The sequence below is a fragment of the Heptranchias perlo genome, chromosome 14, assembly GCF_035084215.1.
Source record: "Heptranchias perlo isolate sHepPer1 chromosome 14, sHepPer1.hap1, whole genome shotgun sequence".
Classification (NCBI taxonomy): Eukaryota; Metazoa; Chordata; class Chondrichthyes; order Hexanchiformes; family Hexanchidae; genus Heptranchias; species Heptranchias perlo.
The window spans coordinates 71,068,202-71,094,204 of NC_090338.1; the positions used below are offsets into that span (position 1 = coordinate 71,068,202).

Below are 26,003 nucleotides of genomic sequence, written 5' to 3' on the forward strand. Positions count from 1 at the left end.
CACTATGAAGCTGCATTCTATAAGTAGATAAAAGCATTTAAAGGTCCCAATTCAATCTGTCAGTCTGGATAACAATAGAGAGCACATGGCATAGCTCTCCTGATGCCAGAGTTGATAATGGTAGCATGTAACTTAGTCACACAAAGCACAAGGCCCTGTTCGACCTGCAGTCTGCTCAGCAGCTGCAGTGTTACAATTGTCCTCAGCACCCCAGGTTAGGGAGGAGGAAAATACATTGGCCAGGATACTTGCCCCGATCGCCAGTAATTCCTGCTGAAAAGGGCGCTTGTGTGCAAGGCAAGCGAGACAGGAATGGGCTGAGCTGGGTCGGGCAGCCTGCTGACACTCAGACAAAGAATGGGCACTGGGGACGAATAAGGACAACAAACATCTACAGAATTGTAGCCCAGTACGAGTCACAGCCTTCACGGGAGAAGGGAGGACAAGACAAAAACCTGAAGAAAAACCCAGACATGCTCCAAGAAATGCCGAGTGCACTTGAAGTGTTACCCAAAGAGCTTACACTACATACTGGACAAATTCACTTAGAGATTGTTAAACATGATAAAAAAAATCATAAGTAGGTATTAAGTAAGCTACTCTAATCATGCAGTTCAAATTGCCTTTATAAGCCACAAACTTCATTCAGTACAACACAAGGGCAGCCGCTGATATTAATACGACTGCTCACGCCAACTCACAGAACAGAATAATCCAAAGCTGCATTATTCTAAAACGGATGTAATAAACTTAATTGCTTTAGCTTAATAAGTGATTACATGCAATCAAGTGTATTGAATATTTACTTTATGGTATGCTGGTGCTTAAATGGCACCTCAAGAAAAATTTAGTATCATTGCAGTGTCAAAAGCTGGAGCAAAGTACTGATTGGGGTTAAGAAAGAAAGATGACAGGGTTTGGGGCATCCTGTTCATTCAGAACAAGGGCTTAAAACCGTCTCACTAAACCTAGCTTTGTACTACCTGATATGGGAGGGCTTGATGGTGACACTAAGTACAAAAAGTGTTGTATTCCCCTGCACCAACACCCTACAGCTTGACCAATATAAAATCCACACAAAAAATACATTTGAATATGTAAATAATGTTTGGAATATGTAAACAGTATTAATGCATAGTTGAAGCACCTGTACCAGGTTAGGAATTTTAACAGTCAATTGAATGGCCCTTCAGCTCATCTGAATATCACTTTTCAACCAATAAAGAAATTAAAAACAATGTTGGTTTTGTTTTCTGCATATCCACTTATCCATTAGAACTGAATTATTCCGTCTTCGAGCATACATTACTAGCTCACGCGAGTTGTCAATTCCAACTTTTAATTGGCACAGTCCGACACACAATCAACCACGGCTTAAACTCGCTCCAAACTTCAACGATGGATTCTACAGTCACATTTAAACATCAACCACAAAATGCTCCCTTCATGGCCCAATGTAATGATGTCCAAACTGGGGATCTCGAGTCCTGGCAATCTGGCCTTTGAAGTGCTGGCAACTCAGTCCTATTTGCCCGTATAAATTTCTTATTCACTGATCTGCATTGTTTGCACTTCATGGGCCAGGGGCTTTGGAAAGGGCAGTGCTCAATCCTGTTGCCTCACTGGCATCTTCCCAGATCAACATGCCCACAACTGGCTGGTGTGCTTCTTTACCATCGAGCATGCCTCTGGCCAGCTGCATAAGTTACGATAACATGCAATAATCATCTGAAACCAGGAGCAGCAGCCAATGGTCCGAAAAACTGCCGGCCAACATCATTGCTGTGCGTTATGCACAAGCTCCTGGAAAAGATGTTACTCAAAGAACCGTGCCACTCTGAGGATTACATCCCTAAGAAGCAATGTGGGTTTAGACCTGATCGGAACACCTGTGACCAGGTAACCACACTCACAACCCACATCGAAGCTGGTTATCAGTCTGAGCTCAAAACAGCTCGTGGACTTGTCTGCAGCATATGATCTGGTGTGAAGGGACTATCTACTGCCGAGTGTCTAGAATAGTACACTGCAAATCAACATTGCGCCTATGAACAGCCATGCTCATCAACCGCAAGTACCACGTATATTGCATGGAGATTAGCAGACCTTGACTACAGAATAACAGGCTCCCGCAGGGCTCAGTCTTCGTCCTATCACTTTTCAATATTTACATCAGCAATATCTTGCCTACCCAGTCAAGGAAATTTGGATGTGGGGATGGATGTGGGTGCTGGAAGTCTTAACGCGCATCAAGGTAGATAAATCTCCGGGACCTGATGAAATGTATCCCAGGATGTTATGGGAGGTTAGGGAGGAAATTGCGGGTCCCCTAGCAGAGATATTTGAATCATCCACCGCTACAGGTGAGGTGCCTGAAGATTGGAGGGTAGCAAATGTTGTGCCTTTGTTTAAGAAGGGCGGCAGGGAAAAGCCTGGGAACTACAGACCAGTGAGCCTGACATCTGTAGTGGGTAAGTTGTTAGAGGGTATTCTGAGGGACAGGATCTACAGGCATTTGGAGAGGCAGGGACTAATTAGGAACAGTCAGCATGGTTTTGTGAGAGGAAAATCATGTCTCACGAATTTGATTGAGTTTTTTGAAGGGGTAACCAAGAAGATAGATGAGGGCTGTGCAGTCGACGTGGTCTACATGGACTTCAGCAAAGCATTTGACAAGGTACCGCATGGTAGGTTGTTACATAAGGTTAAATCTCATGGGATCCAAGGTGAGGTAGCCAATTGGATACAAAATTGGCTTGACGACAGAAGACAGAGGGTGGTTGTAGAGGGTTGTTTTTCAAACTGGATGCCTGTGTCCAGCGGTGTGCCTCAGGGATCGGTGCTGGGTCCGCTGTTATTTGTTATTTATATTAATGATTTGGATGAGAATTTAGGAGGCATGGTTAGTAAGTTTGCAGATGACACCAAGATTGGTGGCATTGTGGACAGTGAAGAAGGTTATCTAGGATTGCAACGGGATCTTGATAAATTGGGCCAGTGGGCCGATGAATGGCAGATGGAGTTTAATTTAGATAAATGTGAGGTGATGCATTTTGGTAGATCGAATCGGGCCAGGACCTACTCCGTTAATGGTAGGGCGTTGGGGAGAGTTATAGAACAAAGAGATCTAGGAGTACAGGTTCATAGCTCCTTGAAAGTGGAGTCACAGGTAGATAGGGTGGTGAAGAAGGCATTCGGCATGCTTGGTTTCATTGGTCAGAACACTGAATGCAGGAGTTGGGATGTCTTGTTGAAGTTGTACAGGGCATTGGTGAGGCCACACTTGGAGTACTGTGTACAGTTCTGGTCACCCTATTATAGAAAGGATATTATTAAACTAGAAAGAGTGCAGAAAAGATTTACTAGGATGCTACCGGGACTTGATGGTTTGACTTACAGGGAGAGGTTAGACAGACTGGGACTTTTTTCCCTGGAGAGTAGGAGGTTAAGGGGTGATCTTATAGAAGTCTATAAAATAATGAGGGGCATAGATAAGGTAGATAGTCAAAATCTTTTCCCAAAGGTAGGGGAGTCTAGAACGAGGGGGCATAGATTTAAGGTGAGAGGGGAGAGATACAAAAGGGTCCAGAGGGGCAATTTTTTCACTCAAAGGGTGGTGAGTGTCTGGAACGAGCTGCCAGAGGCAGTAGTAGAGGCGGGTACAATTTTGTCTTTTAAAAAGCATTTGGACAGTTACATGGGTAAGATGGGTATAGAGGGATATGGGCCAAGTGCAGGCAATTGGGACTAGCTTAGTGGTATAAACTGGGCGACATGGACATGTTGGGCCGAAGGGCCTGTTTCCATGTTGTAACTTCTATGATTCTATGACCTTGCAATAGCCATGCAAGTGAGAACTGTTGCCCAGGCAGAACACACACTTGCAGAAGTCTTGAAAATACTCCAGGACTATAATAAGCTGTGGCGGCTTCGTCCGAATCCTCAGAAAACACTTGTCTCTGCATTTCATTTGAGCAACCGGCATGCAAAGAAACGCCTTCTGTGGTGCTGAATTCAGGCACAGCACTTCCCAAATTACCTTGGAGTGGTTCTGGATCAAAGTCTCACAGGGTCAACATCTGACAAAAACTGCAGTCAGGATAAAGACTCAGCTTAATCCACAAATTAGCTGAGACCAGCTGGGGAGCAGATGCTCACACCCTGCAGACAGCCACTTTGGCTCTTGTTTTCCCAGAAGCTGAATATTGTGCACCAGCATGGGCAGGAAGTGTACGTACAAATCTTATTGATGTGCAGCTGAACAGCACTCAAAGGAGTGCTGAAACCAACACTGATAGTCTGGCACCCTGTCCTCACAGTTTCTTGCCATCACCTCATTGAGAAGCAGCAATAGTCAAAGATCACATCAGGGCCCCAGCAAACTCAGACCTTCCTGTTAATGGAGATCTCCAGAAGCTCCTGAGATGCCACCTTAAGTCCAGGAACCCCTTATGATTAGTGGCCGAAACTCTCAAAACCTCGGATTTCTCACCTGAAGAGAAGTGACAGAGGATAGGGGAAACCAGCAGAGTCACGAACCAGGACCATGGACCCCAAGGACCAGTCATCCCATTTCACCATGAACCAGGACCATGGTCCCCAAGGAACAGCCACCCCACTTCACCATGAACCAGAACCATGGACCCCAGGGATCAGCCAACCCGCTTCACCGTGCCACGTAAAATATGGGTCACTGCAAACCGCATCAGAACTTCATACGGTCACTGCAACCACCTGCTCCATAAATAGGTGTAGGATAGCCCGATGTGTGGCTGTGGGGATGCTATCCAAACCAAGCAACATCTTGTAAACTATTGCTCGCTAAGATACTTTCCTGCTTCCATTCACTTCGTATCACCAGAGGCCATAGACTGGATGACGAACTTGTATGTCGACAATGAATGTTCCTTTTCAAGCGGTCATAAGAAAGAAAAGACTGGTGGATAAATCCAGAAACTGAATTTGACACTAGGGGGAGGTTTTGTGAGGCACTCACAACTATTAGGAGTTATATAGCGTTCACTACACAGGAACAGGCCACTTGGCCCAACTGGTCTATGCCAGCGTTTACGCTCCACACAAGTCTCCTCCGACCCCTCTTCATCTTACCCTATCAGCATACCCTTCTATTCCTTTCGCCCTCGTGTTTATCTAGCTTCCCCTTAAATGCATCTATGCGATTCATCTCAACTACTCCTTGTGGTAGGGCGTTCCACATTCCTACTGCTCTTTGGGTAAAGATTTATTAGTGACTATCTTATATTTATGACCTCTAATTTTGGTCTCCCCACAAATGGAAATGGCTTCTCTAAGTCTACCCTATCAAACCCTTTCATAATCTTAAAAGCCTCTATCAGGTCATCCCTCAGCCTTCTCTTTTCTAGAGAAAAGAGCCCCAAGCTGTTCAATCTTTCCTGATAGCTATCTCCTCATTCTTGTGAATCATTTTTGCATCCTCTCCAGTGCCTCTATATCCTTTATAGAATATGGAGACCAGAACTGTGCACAGTACTCCATGTGGTCTAACCAAGGTTCCACACAAGTTTAACATAATTGCCCTGCTTTTCAATTCTATTTCTCTAGAAATGAAGCCCAGTGCTTGGTTTGCTTTTTTTTTTTTAATATGGTCTTATTAACTTGCATCACTACGGTTAGTGATTTGTGTATCTGTACCCCTAGATCCCTTTGCTCCTCTACCCCATTCAGACCCTTATTATCCAAGCAGTATGTGGCCTCATTCTTCCTAACAAAATGCACCACCTCACACTTATCTATATTGAAATTCTTTTGCCAATTACATTTCCATTCTGCAAGTTTATTAATATCTTCTTATATTTTGTCACATTCTTCCACAGCATTGACTATAACCCCCAATTTTGGTGTCGTCACAGATTTTGAAATTGCGTTTTGATTCCCAAGTCCAAATAGGAGTGGACACTGGTGTGGTACAAGTAGATTGGAAACAGGCCAATGTGACTCCCATATTCAAAACCGGAAGATAACAAACAGTAACTGCAGACAAATTACCTTTACTTGCATTCCATGTATAATAATGGAATCGATTCTCAGGAGTAAACTTGAGTATCTGTGCAATAATAACCTAACAAAACAGTCAATATGGATTCAGAAGGGAAAGAACATGTCTGAGCAAAGTCCCTGAGGAAATAATGTACCACGTCGACTGTGGAAAGCCCCATGACAGCGTACCTAGACATCCAAAAGTCATTTGGCAAAGTCCAACAAGAAAGGCCATTAATTAAACTTGGGCTAATCCCTGGGAATGGATGAGAAACTAGGTGAAGGGTAGAAAACATTGAGCGTGCATTAGAAGACTTAAGTCAAGATGAAGGGAGTACTGAGTAGGACGCCCCAGAGTTCGGTGTTGGGATCACTGAGGTTCTTTTTTTATTCGTTCATGGGATGTGGGCATCGCTGGCAAGGCCAGCATTTATTGCCCATCCCTAATTGCCCTTCAGAAGTGGTGGTGAGCCGCCTTCTTGAACTGCTGCAGTCTGTGTGGTGAAGGTTTTCCCAAGGTGCTGTTAGGTAGGGAGTTCCAGGATTTTGACCCAGTGGCGATGGAGGAAAGGCGATTTATTTCCAAGTCGGGATGGTGTGTGACTTGGAGGGGAACGTGCAGGTGGTGTTGTTCCCATGTGTCTGCTGCCTTTGTCCTTCGAGGTGGTAGAGGTTGTGGGTTTGGGAGGTGCTGTTGAAGAAGCCTTGGCGAGTTGCTGCAGTGCATCCTGTGGATGGTACACACCGTAACCACTGTGCGCCGGTGGTGAAGGAAGTGAATGTTTAGGGTGGTGGATGGGGTGTCAATCAAGTGGGCTGCTTTGTCCTGGTTGGTGTCAAGCTTCTTGAGTGTTGTTGGAGCTGCACTCATCCAGGCAAGTGCAGACTATTCCATCACATTCCTGCTTTGTGCCTTGTCGATGGTGGAAAGGCTTTGGGAAGTCAGGAGGAGTCACTCGCTGCAGAATACCCAGCCTCTGACCTGCTCTTGTAGCCACAGTATTTATGTGGCTGGTCCAGTTAAGTTTCTGGTCAATGGTGACCCCCAGGATGTTGATGGTGGGGTATCTGGCGATGGTAATGCCATTGAATGTCATGGGGAGGTGGTTAGACTCTCTCTTGTTGGAGATGGTCATTGCCTGGCACTTCTCTGGCACGAATGTTACTTGCCACTTATGAGCCCAAGCCTGGATGTTGTCCAGGTCTTGCTGCATGTGGGCACGGACTGTTTCATCATCTGAGAGGTTGCGAATGGAACTGAATACTGCAATCATCAGTGAAAATCCCCATTTCTGACCTTATGATGAGGGAAGGTCATCGATGAAGCAGCTGAAGATGGTTGGGCCGAGGACGCTGCCCTGAGGAACTCCTGCAGCAGTGTTCTGGGGCTGGGATGATTGGCCTCCAAAACCACTACTATCTTCCTTTGAGATAGGTACGACTCCAACCACTGGAGAGTTTTCCCCCTGATTCCCATTGACTTCAATTTTACTAGGGCTCCTTGGTGCCACGCTCGGTCAAATGCTGCCTTGTTGTCAAGTGCAGTCACTCTCACCTCACCTCTGGAATTCAGCTCTTTTGTCCATGTTTGGACCAAGGCTGTAATGAGGTCTGGAGCCGGGTGGTCCTGGCGGAACCCAAACTGAGCATCGGTGAGCAGGTTATTGGTGAGTAAGTGTCGCTTGAAAGCACTGTCGACGACACCTTCCATCACTTTGCTGATGATTGAGAGTAGACTGATGGGGCAGTAATTGGCCTGATTGGATTTGTCCTGCCTTTTGTGGACAGGGCATACCTGGACAATTTTCCACATTGTCGTCAGATAGATGCCAGTGTTGTAGTTGCACTGGAACAGTTTGGCTAGAGGCACGGCTAGTTCTGGAGCACAAGTCTTCAGCACTACTGCTGGGATGTTGTCGGGGTCCATAACCTTTGTTGTATCAAGTGCACTCAGCCGTTTCTTGATATCACGTGGAGTGAATCGAATTGGCTGAAGACTGGTTTCTGTGATGGTGGGGATATCGGGAGGAGGCAGAGATGGATCATCCACTCGGCACTTCTGGCTGAAGATGGTTGCAAACGCTTCAGCCTTGTCTTTTGCACTCACGTGCTGGGCTCTGCCATCATTGAGGATGGGGATGTTTACAGAGCCTCCTCCTCCAGTTAGTTGTTTAATTGTCCACCACCATTTACGACTGGATGTGGCAGGACTGCAGAGCTTCAATCTGATTCGTTGGTTGTGGACTCGCTTAGCTCTGTCTGTAGCATGTTGCTTCCGCTGTTCAGCATGCATGTAGTCCTGTGTTATAGCTTCACCAGGTTGGCACCTCATTTTTTTAGGTACACCCAGTGCTGTTCCTGGCATGCTCTTCCACACTCCTCATTGAACCAGGGTTGAACCCTGGCTTGTTGGTAATGGTAGAGTGAGGAATATGTCGGGCCATGAGGTTACGATTGTGCTGGAATACAAATCTGCTGCTGATGGCCCACAGCGCCTCATGGATGCCCAGTTTTGAGCTGTTAAATCTGTTCTGAATCTATCCCATTTAGCACGGAGGTAGTGCCACACAACACGTTGGATGGTGTCCTCAGTGTGAACACAGGACTTCGTCTCCTCAAGGACTGCGCGGTGGTTACTCCAACCAATACGGTCATGGACAGATGCAACTGCGAGAGGTAGATTGGTGAGGACGAGGTCAAGTCGGCTTTTCCCTTGTGTTGGTTCACTCTCTACCTGCCGCAGGCCCAGTCTGGAAGCTATGTCCTTCAGGACTCGGCCAGCTCGGTCAGTTGTGGTACTACCGAGCCACTCTTGGTGATGGACATTGAAGTTCCCCACCCAGAGTACATTCTGTGCCCTTGCTACCCTCAGTGCTTCCTCCAAGTGGTGCTCAACATGGAGGAGGATTGATTCATCAGCTGAGGGAGGGCGGTAGGTGGTAATCAGCAGGTTTCCTTGCCCATGTTTGACCTGATGCCATGAGATTTCATGGGGTCCAGAGTCAATGTTGAAGACTCCCAGGGCCACTCCCTCCTGACTGTATATCATTGTACCACCACCTCTGGTGGGTTTGTCCTGACTGTGGGACAGGACATACCCAGGGATGGTGATGGAAGAGTCTGGGACATTGGTTGAAAAGTATGATTCCGTGAGTATGGCTATGTCACGCTGTTGCTTGGCTCGTCTGTGGGACAGCTCTGCCAATTTTGGCACAAGTCGCCAGATGTTAGTGAGGACTTTGCAGGGTCGACTGGACTTGGTTTGCCATTGTAGTGTCCGGTGCCTAGTGGTCCATCCGGTTTTATTCTTATGACTTTTCGTAGCGAGATTTTACAACTGAGTTGATTACTAGGCCATTTCAGAGGGCAATTAAGAATCAACCACATTGCTGTGGGTCTGGAGTCACATGTAGGCCAGACCAGGTAAGGGTTCCTTCCCTAAAGGACATTAGTGAACCAGATGGGTTTTTACGACAATCCGGTAGTTTCATGGTCACCATTACTGATACTAGTATTTTTTATTCCAGATTTTTATTTGATTAATTGAATTTGAATTCCCCAGGTGCCATGGCAGGATTTGAATTCATGACTCTGGGTTATTAGTCCAGGCCTCTGGATTATAATTCAGTAACATAATCACTATGCTACCGTACCCGGTAGTTTGTCATCTACATAAATAACCTGAACTCAAACTCAATGCAACGTGATCAAATTTGTTGACGACACCAAACCGAAAGAGGCGATGGAATTGGAAGAAGCAACTCAGAAATTAGTGTGAGTTGGACAAGATAAACATGTGGCCAGATCCAAGTTTAATGCACACAAGTACAAAGAACTGCACCATAGGAAGGATAAATAAGCAATACACATACTTCCTGAATGGGTATTGAAATAGCTCAGGATAAAATTGAAAGAATTCGGAGTCTTAGTAGACTGAACACTAAACATGTTCAACCAGTGCAGAACAGCAATCAATAATGTCAACAGAATGTTGAGCTACGTAGCCAAAACCATAGAATACAAGTCAGAGGAGATTTTGATACTCTGGTCAGAGTGCATCTTGAATACTGCATCCAGTTCTGGTCACAAGAGAGACATTCAAGTACTGACGGCAGTGCAGAGAACAGCCCAAATGCTAGAGATACTTGGGCTCCAGCTTAGAAAGGAGGTGCCTGAGAAGCAATCCTAGAGAGGTACACAAAGCATGTAAGGATATGGAAACAGTAAAATATTTTGAAGTAAATTGCAGGAGTAGGACAAGGAAACAGGTTCAAAGTAGTAAAAGGCGAATTTAAAACTGAGATCAGGAAATTCTTTGCACAAAGATTGATCAACACATGGAACAGACTCTTAAGAGTCGTGGAGGTAAAAACCCTTGAATCAATTAAGAACTAATTGAACACTGCAATGGCAAGGTGGACTATAGTCTCTTTCCAGATGGATGAATTAAGATGGGCCAAATGGCCTCCCTCATCCATAACTATCTTGTGATCTGTTAGTATCACAGTAGGTATACAGAAATTAATGAGAACACTGATTTAAACTCTATACATGGCCCGAGGCTCCACGATATTAAAGATGCTACATAAATGCAAGTCTTTCTTCCAGTACACTAAATAAGCCCAGTGACAAGCTACTGTTATATTGGGTAGCAATTGTAAGTGACCTCATCTTAGCACCAATCCACCCAATTACTGTGGAAATCTCAAAAGTTACTGTTCTGTTTACCAAAGGACACCTTTAAAGCAGAAGTGAAATAAAGAAATCATTGGTGTAGTTTATGCTGCCCGGGACTTGTGGTAACAAAGCAGAACTGAAATGCCTTTTACTGCTTAGCAGCCTGAGTTTTGTTCGATATCACCGCATCAGCCATCTTGGATCTCATCACAACTACAGTGTCATTAAAATGCCTGACTAAATTCACACAATGTGCCAGGATACCAGGAACCAGCTTAGGACAATAGGAAAAAAAAATCTCTCCTCAAAAATATTTAACGAATTTCTGCAAGCAATTGAAACTTCTAATCAGGGACTGACTATAACATCATGTATAACTACTGAACAAAATTTCCTGGAGGTTCTGAGAATATCAATAAAAAGAGTAGCTATAAAATCTCATGGTTCTTTACTTTTTGTCTGGCTCAAATTTGTTCCCCTGCCCTTTGGCAGATGCTGGGGTACAGCTCCATGGGTGCACATGGCTCTCCTGTAACCTTACCAGAGTCACCAATCTTCATGTGTCTACAGGCAATGTGACCAAGGAAAGCATCTCAGCCAATATCCATCCTGTCCTCATCCAATGTCCATGCACATGTGTCAGTGAAGGGAGAGCTGGCACAATGGTGCAGGAACTTCGTCTGATTTCCCCTCTTTTACCCTTCTCTTGCCCAGGGATAGAGAGGCTAACTCCTCACGTCCCTACCGCTATCCTGGTTGAGATCAGCTAACCCAGTACAGACCAGAGACTGAACCTGGAACCTTCCTGGTCTACAAGCTCAATGAAGTACTAGATCGTGCTTTTACCAGCATTCAGGAGAGTCAAGAGGTGCTTGCAAGTACCAAATAGCTTACTACCCTGAACGGAATGCAAGCAAAAATAATGGTGGTACAAAGGAACAATGTGCTCTTAAAGGGGCATATCAGAACATGAAGACTGCTTAACCTTTCTCATCAACAACTTACTACTGCTCGACACAAAACATGCAGATGCATAATGCTCCCAACACAGGATTCAGCCAACTTTCAAAATACATGAAAATTTAAACGGAATTAAGCTTTGAGACAGAGTTTGATTCGTGAATATCTGTATATATGCGCACGTATACATACAGTAACATGTGCCAGCACATTGTGATACCAGGGAAAGGCTTTCTTCACCAAAAATACACCCCTTTTTGCACTCCATCCCGAAGCACTGATTATTTTTGGGGGTACCTGTCTGCAGGCACCCATTGGCCACTCTTTATGCGGGATCCTAGACAGAGAGCATCAAGTTAATTTATCACGGATGGCTTCACAGCCAACATGAACCTGGCTTCACTTTCCAGGAGGGACAGCAATCAGGAGCAGAAACTCTGGTGGTTTCCCCACCCCCAGTTCAAGAGCAATGGACCAAATGTACCATTCAAGTGTTGCCATGGCTGAGGTCAGTTATCTCAACATAGACAGGCAATCATACCTGGGACATTCTGGGTTGTGTGGCTTGATGGGGCACCGATAATGCCTTTACTCAATTGGCTAGAGCTTCAAAATAAGGTCAGCCTAGAACCGCATGACAAAGTGGTTCTATACTGTTCAAGCAAACAATATAGCAAGTCAAGGAATTCACACAGATTATAACCTGCAAAGAGCTCACACCCACAAGAGGGTCAAGGAGAAAATGGCTTGGTGCTTGTATAAGTGATTTATGACAAGGAAATTGAAGAATAGTATCAGGGCATCCCGACAAACAAATCAGGTACAAAAGAATGGCCGATTACTAACCCCCGTCAGAAAGGTCAAAATATACAAGGGTCTCAAACCTGACTTATGCCATCGCTTTATGTTCCCCTGAAGGGTCTTGCACTCATCCAGTGTTCACACAACTCCAAGAGTGCAAAAGGGTTTCTGTATAAGAACTTCCTTCGATTTATGCAAAGGGGGTAAAGTTTTTGATTGGGCTATTTCTAGACTGCATCAATTCAACTAAATCATACCATCAGTCCCATTCTGCATTACGTGATAGATAGACTCGAATGGTGAAAAATAGTCAATTAAATAGCCCATTCTGGGATGTTGTGGGATCTCCAGAAGTTGATGGAGGCTGTAAAGTGGGTTTACTGAGATTCCTAGAGACAGCCGTGGCTTATTTCTTTTGTTATTCAGAAACCTAGGTGAAGGTCCAAGGCCCCATATCCTGCCACAGCTGAAAAGAATAGGAATCAGGAAATAGCTATCAGGCAATACCATGCTTGGGCTTTAAAAGCCTATAGATTGTTGAGGGGGCGAAGACTAGGGAGGTAATGAGTTCCACAGTTTTCAGGTCCTTGAAGAGATTAGGATACAGGACAATGAATCAGAGGACGTAGGGAGGAGGAAGAATACGTATACCAGCCTATTCGGAGCTTAGAAGAAATGAAAGAGGAAAATTCAGAGACACAGCAGATCATATCAACAAATAAAATCAAGAGAAGTTGCAATAGGGGAGGAAGAGGGGAGTAGGTGCAGATGAAAATCAGAGTTTGCCGATCAGATGACAAGCTTTTTCTTGCATGCTGTCCAGGCATGTGAGAGAGGTGGCAAAGTGCCCGTCCATATAAGGAAGCAGAATCCCAAATTTGGAATGTAGTTGAGCTTTATTGAGGAAGTTACTGGCAAGATTTGAAGGGAAAATGTTGGCATGAAGGGAAACAGAACTTCTTGGAAGCAGCGGTAGCAGTTGAGATGTGGGAGCGCCATTTGAGATCAGAGAAAATCGTGAGGCCAAGAATGTCAACAAATGACGGAGGACTAAGGATGGCACCAAAGGTTAGTGTTGAGAAGGATATCAAGAAACAATGTCTTAAGACTTGAAAGAAATAAGATTTTCATTGGTTCAGTGAAGGGCAAGGAAGAGATCAAGTTTTGAGTGATTCAGCCATTGCGCTACGAAAGGCCGGAAAGTTAAGCATTATACAACCTGAAACAAGCTGATGAATATAGTGAAATTATCACTACAAAATGGAAAAGGGTTGAATGACGAGCAAGGTCATTGATATGAAGGAGAAAGAGTGTAGGAAAGAGGACAGATCATTGGGGAACCCATGAATTACTGGAGTCAGAGGGATGAGCTAACAATTACAGCACAGATAAAATCCAAAGCACAGCCCAAAATCCTGGCCTCAACCGGGATCTTGGGTTCATGTCACGCTACACGTAACCCCACCAGCGAATAAAAGTTATCTGTTTTTAATACAACGGGTCATTTTCTGTCTTCTCTTCCTTTCGGATGTTTCTCCCGCTCTCTCTCTCTGTTTTGTGTTCTAGCCGTTTGTATATTCGGTGGTCCTGTAGGCAACACCTCTCTGTCTGAACACTTTGATTGCCTTGACAACGGGCAGTTGGAAAGATTATCTGTAATCACCAGGTATTGTTCTCTGAATATAAATGCGAAACGTTCAAGGATTTCCACATTCACCTGACGAAGGAGAAAGCCTCCGAAAGCTTGTGATTTTCAAATAAAATTGTTGGAGTATAACCTGGTGTTGTAAGATTCTATACATTAGCACAGATAAAGCAATTCAAGAGGAGCCTAGCTTTGATGGGAGGCTATATAATTAGTATAGAAGTGCGCATTGTCACACCCCATCAAGATTTGGGAGATTTCTACGGCAATTACAATTAATTCAGAAAAGTAGGCAATAACTGAGTTCAAGAGGTGTATAACAAAAGACATATTAGCAATTATGGATTATGCCAGGTGATGGCTAATTTGAGTTTTAACAGCAGCTTACTTAACTTTAGAAAGTACAGAGAGAACAGTAATAGCTGTACGTTATTTGACATATGACCATGGAAAAAAAAATTCGACTGACACATCCAGATGTGCAAATAACCACCACTTTCTTGCAATCTCTCCGCCATGCATCGAGTACCAAAAGGATTCAACCGTGTAGAAGCACAAGGGAATTGTGGTGGCAAGTTTTAATTTGGCTCTCATGTAGCCTATTACTGATGAGCATAGTACAGAGGAGAACAGTGGCCTCTGCTCTACTGTGATTTAAGTATCCAGTTCCACACCATCCTTTAAATAGCTTGAGGCTACTTCCCCTTCCTCCAACAGAGTAACAAAGTTTTCCGGCACAGTCAGTAGCTGAGTGACCTTTTTCGGGAAGAGGAAACTCATAATAAGGGGCGTGTCTGTGAGGAGTAGGTCTGCACCTTCAAGATGAAACATTTGGGGATAGTTGCAGCTCAAAACCCAACAGCAGCTAGGGCATGTCAGTTAAACCACAATTGTGAGACAAAGGTAGATAGAATAGGATATAGAAAAAGTGGTATAATTCATAGAGTTACATAGAATCTACAGAACAGAAACAGGCCAATTGGACCTATGATGTCTATACTGCACACAAACCTCATCACACTCTTCCCACCCTGCCCCCTTATCCATCTATTCCCTTCTCCTTCATTTACACATCAAGCCTCCTCCTAAATACATCAATGGTATCTGCTTCAACCACTCCACTTCCAAGTCTCTGTAGGAGTTCAAACCAACAGACTAGACCACAACAAGCCTGGAATATTGAGGAATTGCAAGGAAGAGGTGGTTAGAAATTGGGGAGGGGATGACAGAATTCCTGCTCCATCCCTGCACACTGGTAGTCAGGCAGAGCAGAAATCCACAATCACGTGCAGCAGATCTGATGGCCAATATTACACGTCTCTGCGCTAGGAAAATTGCAGACACTTGTACCTCACAAACGCCAAATGCCATTTCATCAGTCAATTCCTCAGAGGTGGCTTCTGCATATGAACCATGACCATTTGAAATAGTCACTAGGGCTCAATGGCAGGCATGCAAAATCGTTGGGTTCAAAAACCAAAGTTACCACTACTGTGTCTTAAATCCCTACCTCAAAGAAGCATCTTCAATTGCACCAGTGCATTTTCCACACCACCCATTTTTAAGGCCCAGTTGAGACGCCAATTTAACTCTCATGCCATCAGTCTTGGATGGCAATGGAGCCCAGAGAGAAAAAGACAGCGTGCTAGCCTACTGCACCACCCAATTCCTCACGGCTGTAAAGCGCTTTCAGAATGTTCTGAGGTTGTAAAAGGCACTAATAATGCAAATCTATCTTTCTCTATCTCCCCACCTCGCCTCTTCCAGTATATCTTCAGCTTGCTACCACCATAAATCATAGAACCAGGATCAAGATGCAGGATGCTAGTTGAGTTATCAGAATACTGTTTCCTATTCTCACAACCTAGTGACAGCATCAAGCACTCCAAAGGCATGTGCAGATAAAGATCCTTCTATTCTGTGCCTATAGGATTTAACAACCACAAACAGGCATTCCCTATTGCACCAGTGTGAATCCTCATTCTTCCCTAATCTCCTATATCCCACATCATCTATCCTTCTGACTGCAATTGCTCATTTAGTGCCCTTTGTGGGCACTAAATGAGCAATTGCAGTCAGAAGGATAGATGATGTGGGCTCATGTCCATTAGCATCCAGGTTGAGTGCCCAAATTAACAATTCCTTACAGCTGACAGACAGGGGTCACTTTCATCTCATTAGGGCTGATTCAAACTCTGTCCACAGAGATAAAAGTGTGCGCTAACTGGTTGCACCATCAATTCCCTTTGCTGAACTTTCTGCACCACCCCTCCCCCCACCCCGGCTCTATTCCATCGAAGGTGTAGACTCTTACTGGGGTGCGGTTCCAGAGATTGGCCACCCTCCTATATTGGCCTGAAAAGTAAATGTGCACAAAATTTAACTGTCAGAAAGTATTACAGCTAAGCCTGATCCTGAAGTCACCTGAAATTGACGTTCACTTTCCAGCAGGGATCGAAGGCAGCATGATTGCTTGTATTATTTGGCATGCATTTAATTTTTTATACAAAGAAAGCCCATAATAAAATTGTCAGTTGCACAGATAAAAATTTCAGTCAGGCCCTAAACTACATAGGCAAAAAGACTCAATGTTTCCACCCATGGCCCCTACCCTTCTTAGCATGAAATTCCACCACCAGGTCACCTGCCTCAACTGGTCTCAGCTACTGAAGGGACTTGGTGTCCCAGCATAATATTGCTGCCACTCTACTGGGTTTAAAAAGGAACTTGTCTTTCACGACCTCAGGATATCCCAAAGCACTTCACATGCAATTAAATACTTCTGAGGTGTAGTTACTTTTGTAACGAAGGGAAACGTGGCAACCAATTTATGCACAGCAAGGTCCCACAAACAGCAATGAGATAAATGACCAGATAATCTATTTTAGTAATGGTGGTTGAGGGATAAATGTTGGCCAGAACACCAGGAAAGTTCCCCTACTCTTCTTCGAATAGTGCCATGGAATCTTTTATACCACCTGAGAGGGCAGACTGTTTAACCTCTTGTCTGAAAGACGGCACACCTCTGACTGCAGCACTCCCACAGTACTGCACTGAAGTGACAGGTTGGATTATGTGCTCGTCTCTGGAATGGAGCTTGAACCCATGACCTCTGACTCAGAGGCAACAGTGCTACCACTGAGCAAGGCTGACACCTTGGGTTTAATGAAGGTCTCCAACATTCCAAGCTAGCACATAACCCAAGGAAAGACTTGCTCAGGCTTTGTGGAAAACAGAATCAGTTGCAAACACGGACACACAAAGTTTTTAGATTTTGCTGCCTACATTAAGCTTTACTACACTTGTACATATATTCTCACAAAGCAAGTCTTTTCTTCAGATTTGAGGTGTGGCTTCCTGTATGTAATCTGTATCTCACTGTTTGAGCACGACTGGCAACCTGAGGTGCTGAAGCAAGGTTTTTTTCTTGTCCAAAATGATCATTTGATCAGTGGACATAAAGGCCATCCTGGAAGCAGACCAGACCTTGACCCCAATCCACTCCTGGATAATGTCATTCACACCAAAGGCTGTTCAGATAAAATCGGGAAGTTATGTTAAAACACAGATAGCCCCCAACGGAGGATTACAGCATACTCCTACACAATCTGCAGATACAGATTATATACAGGAAGCCACATCACAAACCTCAAGTAAAGACTCACTTTTGTGAGAATGTGTGCACAAGTGTGGCAAAGTTTCACATGGGCAGCAAAATCTAAAAGCAACTGCGTGTGTTTGGGACTGGTCCTACTGCTGGCCACAAAGTCTGAGCAAGTCTTCCCTTCTGGCGTTGTGTGCTAGCTTGAAATTAGGCACATTTAGTCTATAGGTGCCAACACACTTTATATGAGGGTTAGACACAATCACACTTATAAAGAAAGACTTGCATTTATATAGTGCCTTTCACGATCTCAGGGCATCCCAAAGCACTTTACAGCCAATGAAGCACTTTTGAAGAGTAGTCACTGCTGTAATGTAGGAAACACAGCAGCCAATTTGCACACAGCAAAGTCCCACTAACAGCAATATGATAATGACCAGATAATTTGTTTCAGTGATGTTGGTTGAGGGATAAATATTGGCCAGGACAACGTGGAGAACTCCCCTGCTCTTCTTCGAATAGTGCCATGGGATCGTTTATGTCCACTCGAGAGGCAGATAGAGCCTCGGTCTAACGTCTCATCCGAAAGACGGCACACCTCCGACAGTGCAGCACTCCCTCAGTGCTGCACTGAAATGTCAGCCTAGATTTTGTGCTCCATTCTCTGGAGTGGGACTTGAACCAACAACCTTCTGACTCAGAGGGAAAAGTGCTACCATTGAGCCATGGCTGACACGTGACTTACGCCAAATGCTTTTAGGTGATGCAATTCCTTTCTGAACCATCAGGAAAAGATCAAGTTGCTGCTTGTGAGATTTGGCTGTGTGCACAGCGGCTGCTGTGTTTCACCTACATAGCAGTGATCGCACTCTAAAGTAATCTGTTGTATGAGAAGCACTTTGGGACATCCTGAGACACATGAAGTCCCAAATAAATGCAAACTCATTATTCTTGTATGATTCTCAAGTTGCCTCAAATTGCTCCCACCATTACCAACACCAGTGACAAGATAGGCCACCAGTAATTTAACTTCAAAACACTCTTGCCAGACACATTAAGTTTGGAAGGATAAAATCTATCATTGTACCACGAGGAGTTCATCAAGAGGACATATGAAAATTCACATTAAACGGCACTGAAATCTTAGTGACAGTACTGAAGTGGACAGATTTAGTTGGACTCCTTGCTGAAGTAACATAAAATTGCTAATATTAGCAGGTACAATGGAAGCTACACCTGAGGTTTTAACAGAAGTTGCAATAAATTGAACAGGGCCAATTATCCTGTCAGAGCATCACTGTACAGTAAACACGGGAAATAATGGAGGTGGTGTGCACAAATAGAGGTGTGTATATGTGGAGAAGGTGTGGGCAAATTGAAGAGGTATTGTGTGTGTGCTCGTGCATGTATATTATGGAGAAGGCATAAATATATATGGGAATGGTTTGGTCCAAAGATAAGTATTTTAAAAAATTAAAAGCAGTCCAAGTAATTTGAGATATGACATGTAGAAAGTGTAACATGCTTGGGAGGAACAGGTGGCTTTGGACCTATGGTTCCCAAAGCTCTCCACCACCGGGGTTTTCCTCACCTCATGTCGGAGTCTGTTGTAGACTAACTGACAGAGATTGATTGCCATGATTAGTCAACAACTCCATTATTGTTGTATCATGCGATTACCAGGGTAGAAGGTGGTGAACTAGATGGACCTTGGTCTTTTTTTGTCCAGCAATTCCCATGTTCCTATATAAGCTTCTAACTACATTGCAAATGGAGTTGAAATCAATAATGGTTGCACAGATAGAGGCACATGGAGATGATACCACATCTCAGTATACTGCAGAGTTTACAATGCTGTGATAGCTAAGTCACATAAGATTCAAATAATGATCCAAATAACATGAGTCAGAAATGGTGCGCAACAAAAGCTAATGCTGGAGACTCCTATCTAATATTTTCTACAGAACAAAATCAGACTAAAAATTTTGACTCTGACTGGTGCTGATCTTTCTTAAGTGATGACCAAATTCTTGCCCGACTGCATATCAAAGGCACGCTCTGGGTTGTGTTTAAAAAAAATCAGAGTGAAATCTTCAAAGAAATTATGCTCCTTTATTTCTGATACTTTAATTTCTTCACGTAAGTAAACTGCCTGATTAAAAAAAACATGATAGTTTTAACTCTGGCTTGTTTCACATGCATGAATCTAGATTCAAGTATGATAGAGAACATTGCAAACTTAATCTGTCCCTGTTGTTGAATCACAAGACTAAACAGGCTGAAGATTTCTTCTGTTGCCGATAAAGACTGTTGGGGATTGAAGATATGAGAACATAAATTGGAGCAGGAGTAGGCAGTACGGCCCCTCGAGCCTGCTCCGCCATTCAATAAGATCATGGCTGATCTTCTACCTCAACTTCACTTTCCCGCCTGATTCCCATATCCCTTGATTCTCCTGGAGTCCAAAAATCAATCTATCTCAGCCTTAAATATACTCAACGGCTGAGCATCCACAGGGATAGAGAATTCCAAAGATTCACAACCCTCTGAGTAAAGAAATTCCTCCTCATCTCAGTCTTAAATGGATGATCTCTTATCCTGAGACTATGCCCCCTAGTTCTAGACTCTCCAGCCAGGGGAAACAACCCGTCAGCATCTACTCTGTCAAGCCCCCTCAGAAACTTGTACGTTTCAATGAGATCACCTCTCATTCTTCTAAACTCCAGAGAGTGTAGGCCCATTCTACTCAATCTCTCCTCATAAGACAACCGTCTCATCCCAGGAATCAATCTAGTATGAGGAAATCCTATTATTAAACTAATGAGTTTAAACTAACTGACTGTGCTTCAAAACCACCAAAGGCATGAACACAGCCCAAGCTGCAAATTAGGATTAGGTCAATCAAGCCTGGCTAGTGTTTGGAAATTTGTATGGCAAATTCCTGCATTTGAATGCAATTTTTAATTTGTTATTTTGAGTGACATTTTAACTTTTACAATTATCAAATACACAACTACCCGTGTTAGTGAGTGAGGCGGAAAAGAAATTAGCCAGGGTTCCAACACCTGATCACTATCCAGCAACCGCTGCTAGAAAGTGCACATGTGGCTATTGGGTGACAACAGGATCGGGCATGGCTATGAGGCTCCCTCGCGGTTGAATAGGTTATTTATGCCCACGTATTGAAGATGGTCACTTGGGAAGATATCCAAGTGGTTACTGCTCCTGTGCAACCATACCCAAGGAAAAGTCAGCCCTCTTGAGAGGAAGGGAACTCCCAACAGGAGCTCCCTTTTCGATTAGTTGGTAAGGACAACGTGTAACTGAGCCATACAGACCACACGATCACTGGTTTGATTCCCAATCTCAGCGGGACTCTACAGTTGGCCTTGGCATCCATTTGAGACAGAAAAATCAGCCAGTGTGCCCACGCCTGATTACTGCCTCATGTCCCGCGTTGGAAGGCGCAAATGTGGGGACATGACTGGCTGCGTCTTTTGGCACAGACACGGTCATTAGGAGAATGTACAGATGGCACTCAGTGTACTGTACCCCAACATGAGTCCGTGCTTTCAGGAGAGAATGGGAGAAAAAGGGACGGTTGGTTGAGATGTAATGATTAGCCGTTCAAATGAAAAGTGAAATTCCTTCTTTTCTTTTGGACCCTTACTCCACACTATACAATGACAGTGAGCAGGGAACCTACACCCCCTCTCCCAACCTCTGCTAAAGCTATTGTTTAACCAGCCTTAGGGTCATATGCCAGTGTGTGGCACAGGGAGACCCTTCCCTGCGGTGGCCTGCTCTGTACTGCCATTGCCTTGCTCCAGGTCAGAAAGGCCCATATGAAGGAAGAGTGCATGAACCCACATGCTACAACTCAATACCAATGGCCCTCGGCACACAACTGTGCTCACTGAATGGAATGTGAAAATACATTTTGAGAGAAACAAGTTAGCACTCATGCAGTAAATTCCATGAATCTGAAAAAGAAAAAAAAAGCGACTTATTTCCACAATTGTCAAAAAGGCAACATGTGGTTCAATATAATGGGCTAAATTAATTCTGGGGAATAAGAGATCATTTTCCAAGTAAATATCTGTGGCCTGTATTATCAGTGTACAGTAGGACCACTTAACAACTTCCAGCTCATTTACGAGGCGGCACGATCGGATGTTTAAACAATGAATTAAACAGCAATCATGATTTTTGTTCGGACCAATAAATGTCAGGGGAGATCAGAATGTCAGCACAAATGGGCGCCAAGTCACTAAAGTTGCAATTGCAGCATTTTTGGAATCAAACTCAAGTACAATTCAGTAGTGCCCCATTTTAAGGGAAATGTCAACTTGAAAGCTCCTTTGGTAAAGGGATTGTGTGGTTGAGCCTCACAGGCCAGTCCCTCCAAGTTCCAGTCCCAGTCTGTGCTGAAGTAGCTGATCTCAGCCGAGTTAGCAGCTGAGGTATTACAATTGGCCTCAGCAAGGCCAATTGTAATACCTCAGCAATTGTAATGCCCTTAAGCAAGGCAAAAGAACAAAATCAGGCAACAAATTGTATTTATATAGTGCCGTTAAAATAATAAAAAAGCTCCAAGGCGCTTCACAGGAATTCCCAAATTTGACACCGAGCCACATAAGGAGATATTAGGACAGGTGACCAAAAGCTGGGTCAAAGAGGTAGTTTTTAAAGGAGGAGAGAGGCGCGGAGGGGTTTAGGGAGGGAATTCCAGAGCTTAGGGCCTTATCAGCTGATGGCACGGCCGCCAATGGTGCTGCGAAAGAAATCGGGGATGCGCAAGAGGCCAGAATTGGAGGAGTGCAGAGATCTCGGAGGGCTGTAGGAGGTTACAGAGATAGGGAGGAGCGAAGTCTTGGAGGGATTCGAACACAAGGATGAGAATTTTAAAATCTCGGGTTCTTGTTATTTGATTTATATCCGGTGGCTCCTGCTGGGTCCCGGTGAGCGAGTGAGAGAGACAGTTCTGGTCTCTGAATCCAGCAAGGAACTCGTGTCCGATGGGAACAGAGTACCCACCCCCCTCCGCCCGTCGCATGTTGTCCCAGTAGAGGGTTGAGAGTCAGGAAAACGACCCGTCCACGTGAAAAGGGTCTTTGTTACGGAAACAAGCTAGAGCACAATTTGGCGCATGTAAAAAGCAGCGGAAGGAATGGGCTGCCTCACATGCCACTAGACACGGAAGAGAAGACGATTCCTGCTGGAAAGCGAAATTGTGTGGATGTTGGGCGAGGACAGAATCAGACTCAGCTGTGATGTTCCCCATGATCAAACAGCCTGCCGACACTCACCGCCACAGATCACACATGCCGAATGGCAACTTGGCTGAGGCCACTGCAGGGGGAGGAGAGAACAGTCAGCATAGGAGTAACTACAGTACAGCATGAGTCAGCATCTTCAGAAAGAGGAAAAATCAAACCTACGGGGACGCCACACATCTTTCAATACAGCTGAAATCTTGGGTTGCATTTGTGGAATACAAAGATGCAATAGGTGCACAAACACTATTCAGCACTCGTTAGATGAAACCCAGCTTAGAATAGACAGTAAATCCAAGAATCAGTAAAGCTCACACATTTATCATCACCGCTGAATTACACAACCAACCAGACCAGCAGCATCTAGGGTAGAAAGGCAAGACTTCGGCTGACTGGTTTAATGTGGGTACAACTCCAGGGTCTGAAACCAAGTCAAACCCTTTCACAAACTTTAAGAACTGAAAGCAAAGTTTGAAAATGCACTGATTTCTTAGTGCCCAGGAGCACCTTTCACTTACCACGCAGTGATAATTAAGCAGTGGCAAGTGAGCCAATCGCAATATACCAGTATACCTGCCATCCAGCACTGACCCAAGCAACTTCACTGACATAACCACAATATTATATAATTTAAGTCGTTCAACATGCTGAGGATCAGCATAGAACAGAATACACCCACTTTACCCCCCTTTCTCCTGATGGTAGTCGGGTAGTTTCAAGCGCAATTTGGTAACTTCTTTATATGTGAGCCCAGACAGTGAATGTCAGCAAGTTATTCAACCATGAAGGCATCACAGCTGAGCTAGATGCCACAGAGGTCACTGGATAGCGATCAGGAGCAGGAATGGTTGGCTGATTTTACCAGGGACACTGAGGCCTAACTGATGCCCAAATGCTCAGCGCAGGCCCAGGATGAAAGTGGGCCCCTCTGATTTGTGCGACCCAATACCAGAGCAGATTTCCAACACAAGTCTTTAAAATCAATGAAACATCAACCCACTTAACAAAATCAATGGAATTGCCAGGAATAATGTACCATAGAAACTTTACATCGTGTCATTTGGAGCACCAGGGCTTTCAAAAAAATCAGCAATATGACATTACTAGTTTCCTCATTTCAAATTTTTACCAACCAAGTTCCTCACAAAAGCAGATTTCTTCATCAATACTCTGCATTTAATTGGGGAGCTGCAATGTGAGATGCCCAGTCAGGATAGGGCTGCCAACCCTCCAGGATTGACCTAGAGTCTCCAGAAATGAAAGATTAATCTCCTGGACGCTGACACGAGCAACCTGGGAGAAAAAGCATAGAGGCATTGAAAAACAATGTCTGTTTTTTTCAAATTTTCTTTGAATATTTTCATTTATTAGTTGTAAAAATATTGGAGATGGGGGTAAAAAAGGCTATTTGACTGGGTGGGGCAGTTGGAGGTGGGAGGTCATGTGATGAAACCTCCAGGAATACATCCAACCAGAGGTCAGGATTACTGTGTTTCCTTCTCTGGGGGAAGGAGAGCAGAGTGAGGACAGAACTTTCTGACTGAGCAAATGTGTTTGCTTCTAAGGCCATAGTAGACCACAAATGTTTCTCAAACTTTCCATGGACTCAAGAGGTGAACAGTGCAACCGCTGAATAGGAACGGTACTTCAAACCAACAGCTAATATAACAAAAAAAGGATGGGTAAGAAAACACATCCATCGATCAGGGAACTGTAACCCTGAATACAACGTGCTTTGTCACTTTCCTTCCATGCACGCGGCAGTCTTCAATTATACTTGCATACAACATAAAGAACACTGACAAGCACACTCACTCCATTTGGGACTCTTTTTAAAGTGAGGTTTTTTTCCCCTGAAGGTGCCGGCTCTTACTGAGGACATGACTCCGCGAGCCCCACCGGGGACACCCTTCAGTACCTCACCCAAGTGAACATTCATGCACGAGCCTGGTGAACTCAGAATCCATTTCACTATGAAGTGCACTGTGGCCAAAAGCAATCCTATCCCCAGCCAATGCATACACTCTTACTTTCCCAAAGGAATCACTGGATTGCTATCAGGAGCGGGAATCCCGGGTGCTTGGTCCTGTCTCCATCTATATATTCCCTAATGCAATGACCAGGGTGTTCAGGCCATTTATAGTGCTCCTAGTCACCTTGCTGAGATTGGCTATGAGCACAGACCGGGAACCAACACTGGGCCCTTCTGGTGTCAGCCGTGGCTCAGTGGTAGCACTCTCGCCTCGGAGTCAGAAGGTTGTGGGTTCATGTCCCACTCCAGAGGCTTGAGCACAAAATCTAGGCCAACACTGCAGTGCAGTACTGAGGGAGTGCTGCACCGTCGGAGGTACCATCTTTCAGGTGAAATGTTCAACGAAGACCCCGTCTGCCCTCTCAGGTGGACCTAAAAAAATCCCATGGTACTATTTTGAAAAGCAAGGGAGTTCTCCCTGGTGGCCAATATTTATCTCTCAACCAACATCCTAAAACAGGTTATCTAGTCATGATCACATGGTCACCACATTACAGGAAGGATGTAATTGTACTAGAGAGAGTACAGAGGAGATTTATAAGGATGTTGCCAGGACTGGAGAATTTGAGCTATGAGGAAAGATTAGATAGGCTGGGGTTGTTTTCTTTGGAACAGAGGAGGCTGAGGGGTGATTTAATTGAGGTGTACAAATTTATGAGGGGCCTAGATAGAGTGGATTGGAAGGACCTATTTCCCTTAGCAGAGGGGTCAATAACCAGGGGGCACAGATTTAAAGTAATTGGTAGAAGGATTAGAGGGGAGCTAAGGAAAATTTATTTCACCTAGAGGGTGGTAGGGGTCTGGAACTCACTGCCTCTAGGGTGGTAGAGGCAAAAACCCTCAACTCATTTAAAAAGTACCTGAATGTGCACCTGAAGTGCCGTAACCTACAAGGCTATGGATCAACTGCTGGAAAGTGGGATTAGGCTGGGTGGCTCATTTGCGGCCGGCACAGACACGATGGGCCGAACGGCCTCCTTCCGTGCCATA

The 26,003-nt window shown here is 44.5% G+C and overlaps 1 protein-coding gene across 2 annotated transcripts in view; it reads right to left on the reverse strand.

Annotated features, from left to right (window-relative positions):
* Positions 1–26,003, reverse strand: part of LOC137332602 (F-box/WD repeat-containing protein 11) — a 156,941-nt gene that overhangs the window by 100,640 nt on the left and 30,298 nt on the right. Inside the window, exon 2 of one of the 2 annotated variants that reach the window (XM_067996557.1) lies at positions 24,115–24,274. The exons of the other annotated variant lie outside the window; for it this stretch is intronic. Coding sequence (XP_067852658.1) covers positions 24,115–24,144 — 30 coding nt within the window. The 5' untranslated portion in view covers positions 24,145–24,274. The remainder of the gene's footprint in view (positions 1–24,114; positions 24,275–26,003) is intronic. 2 annotated transcript variants of the gene reach the window in all.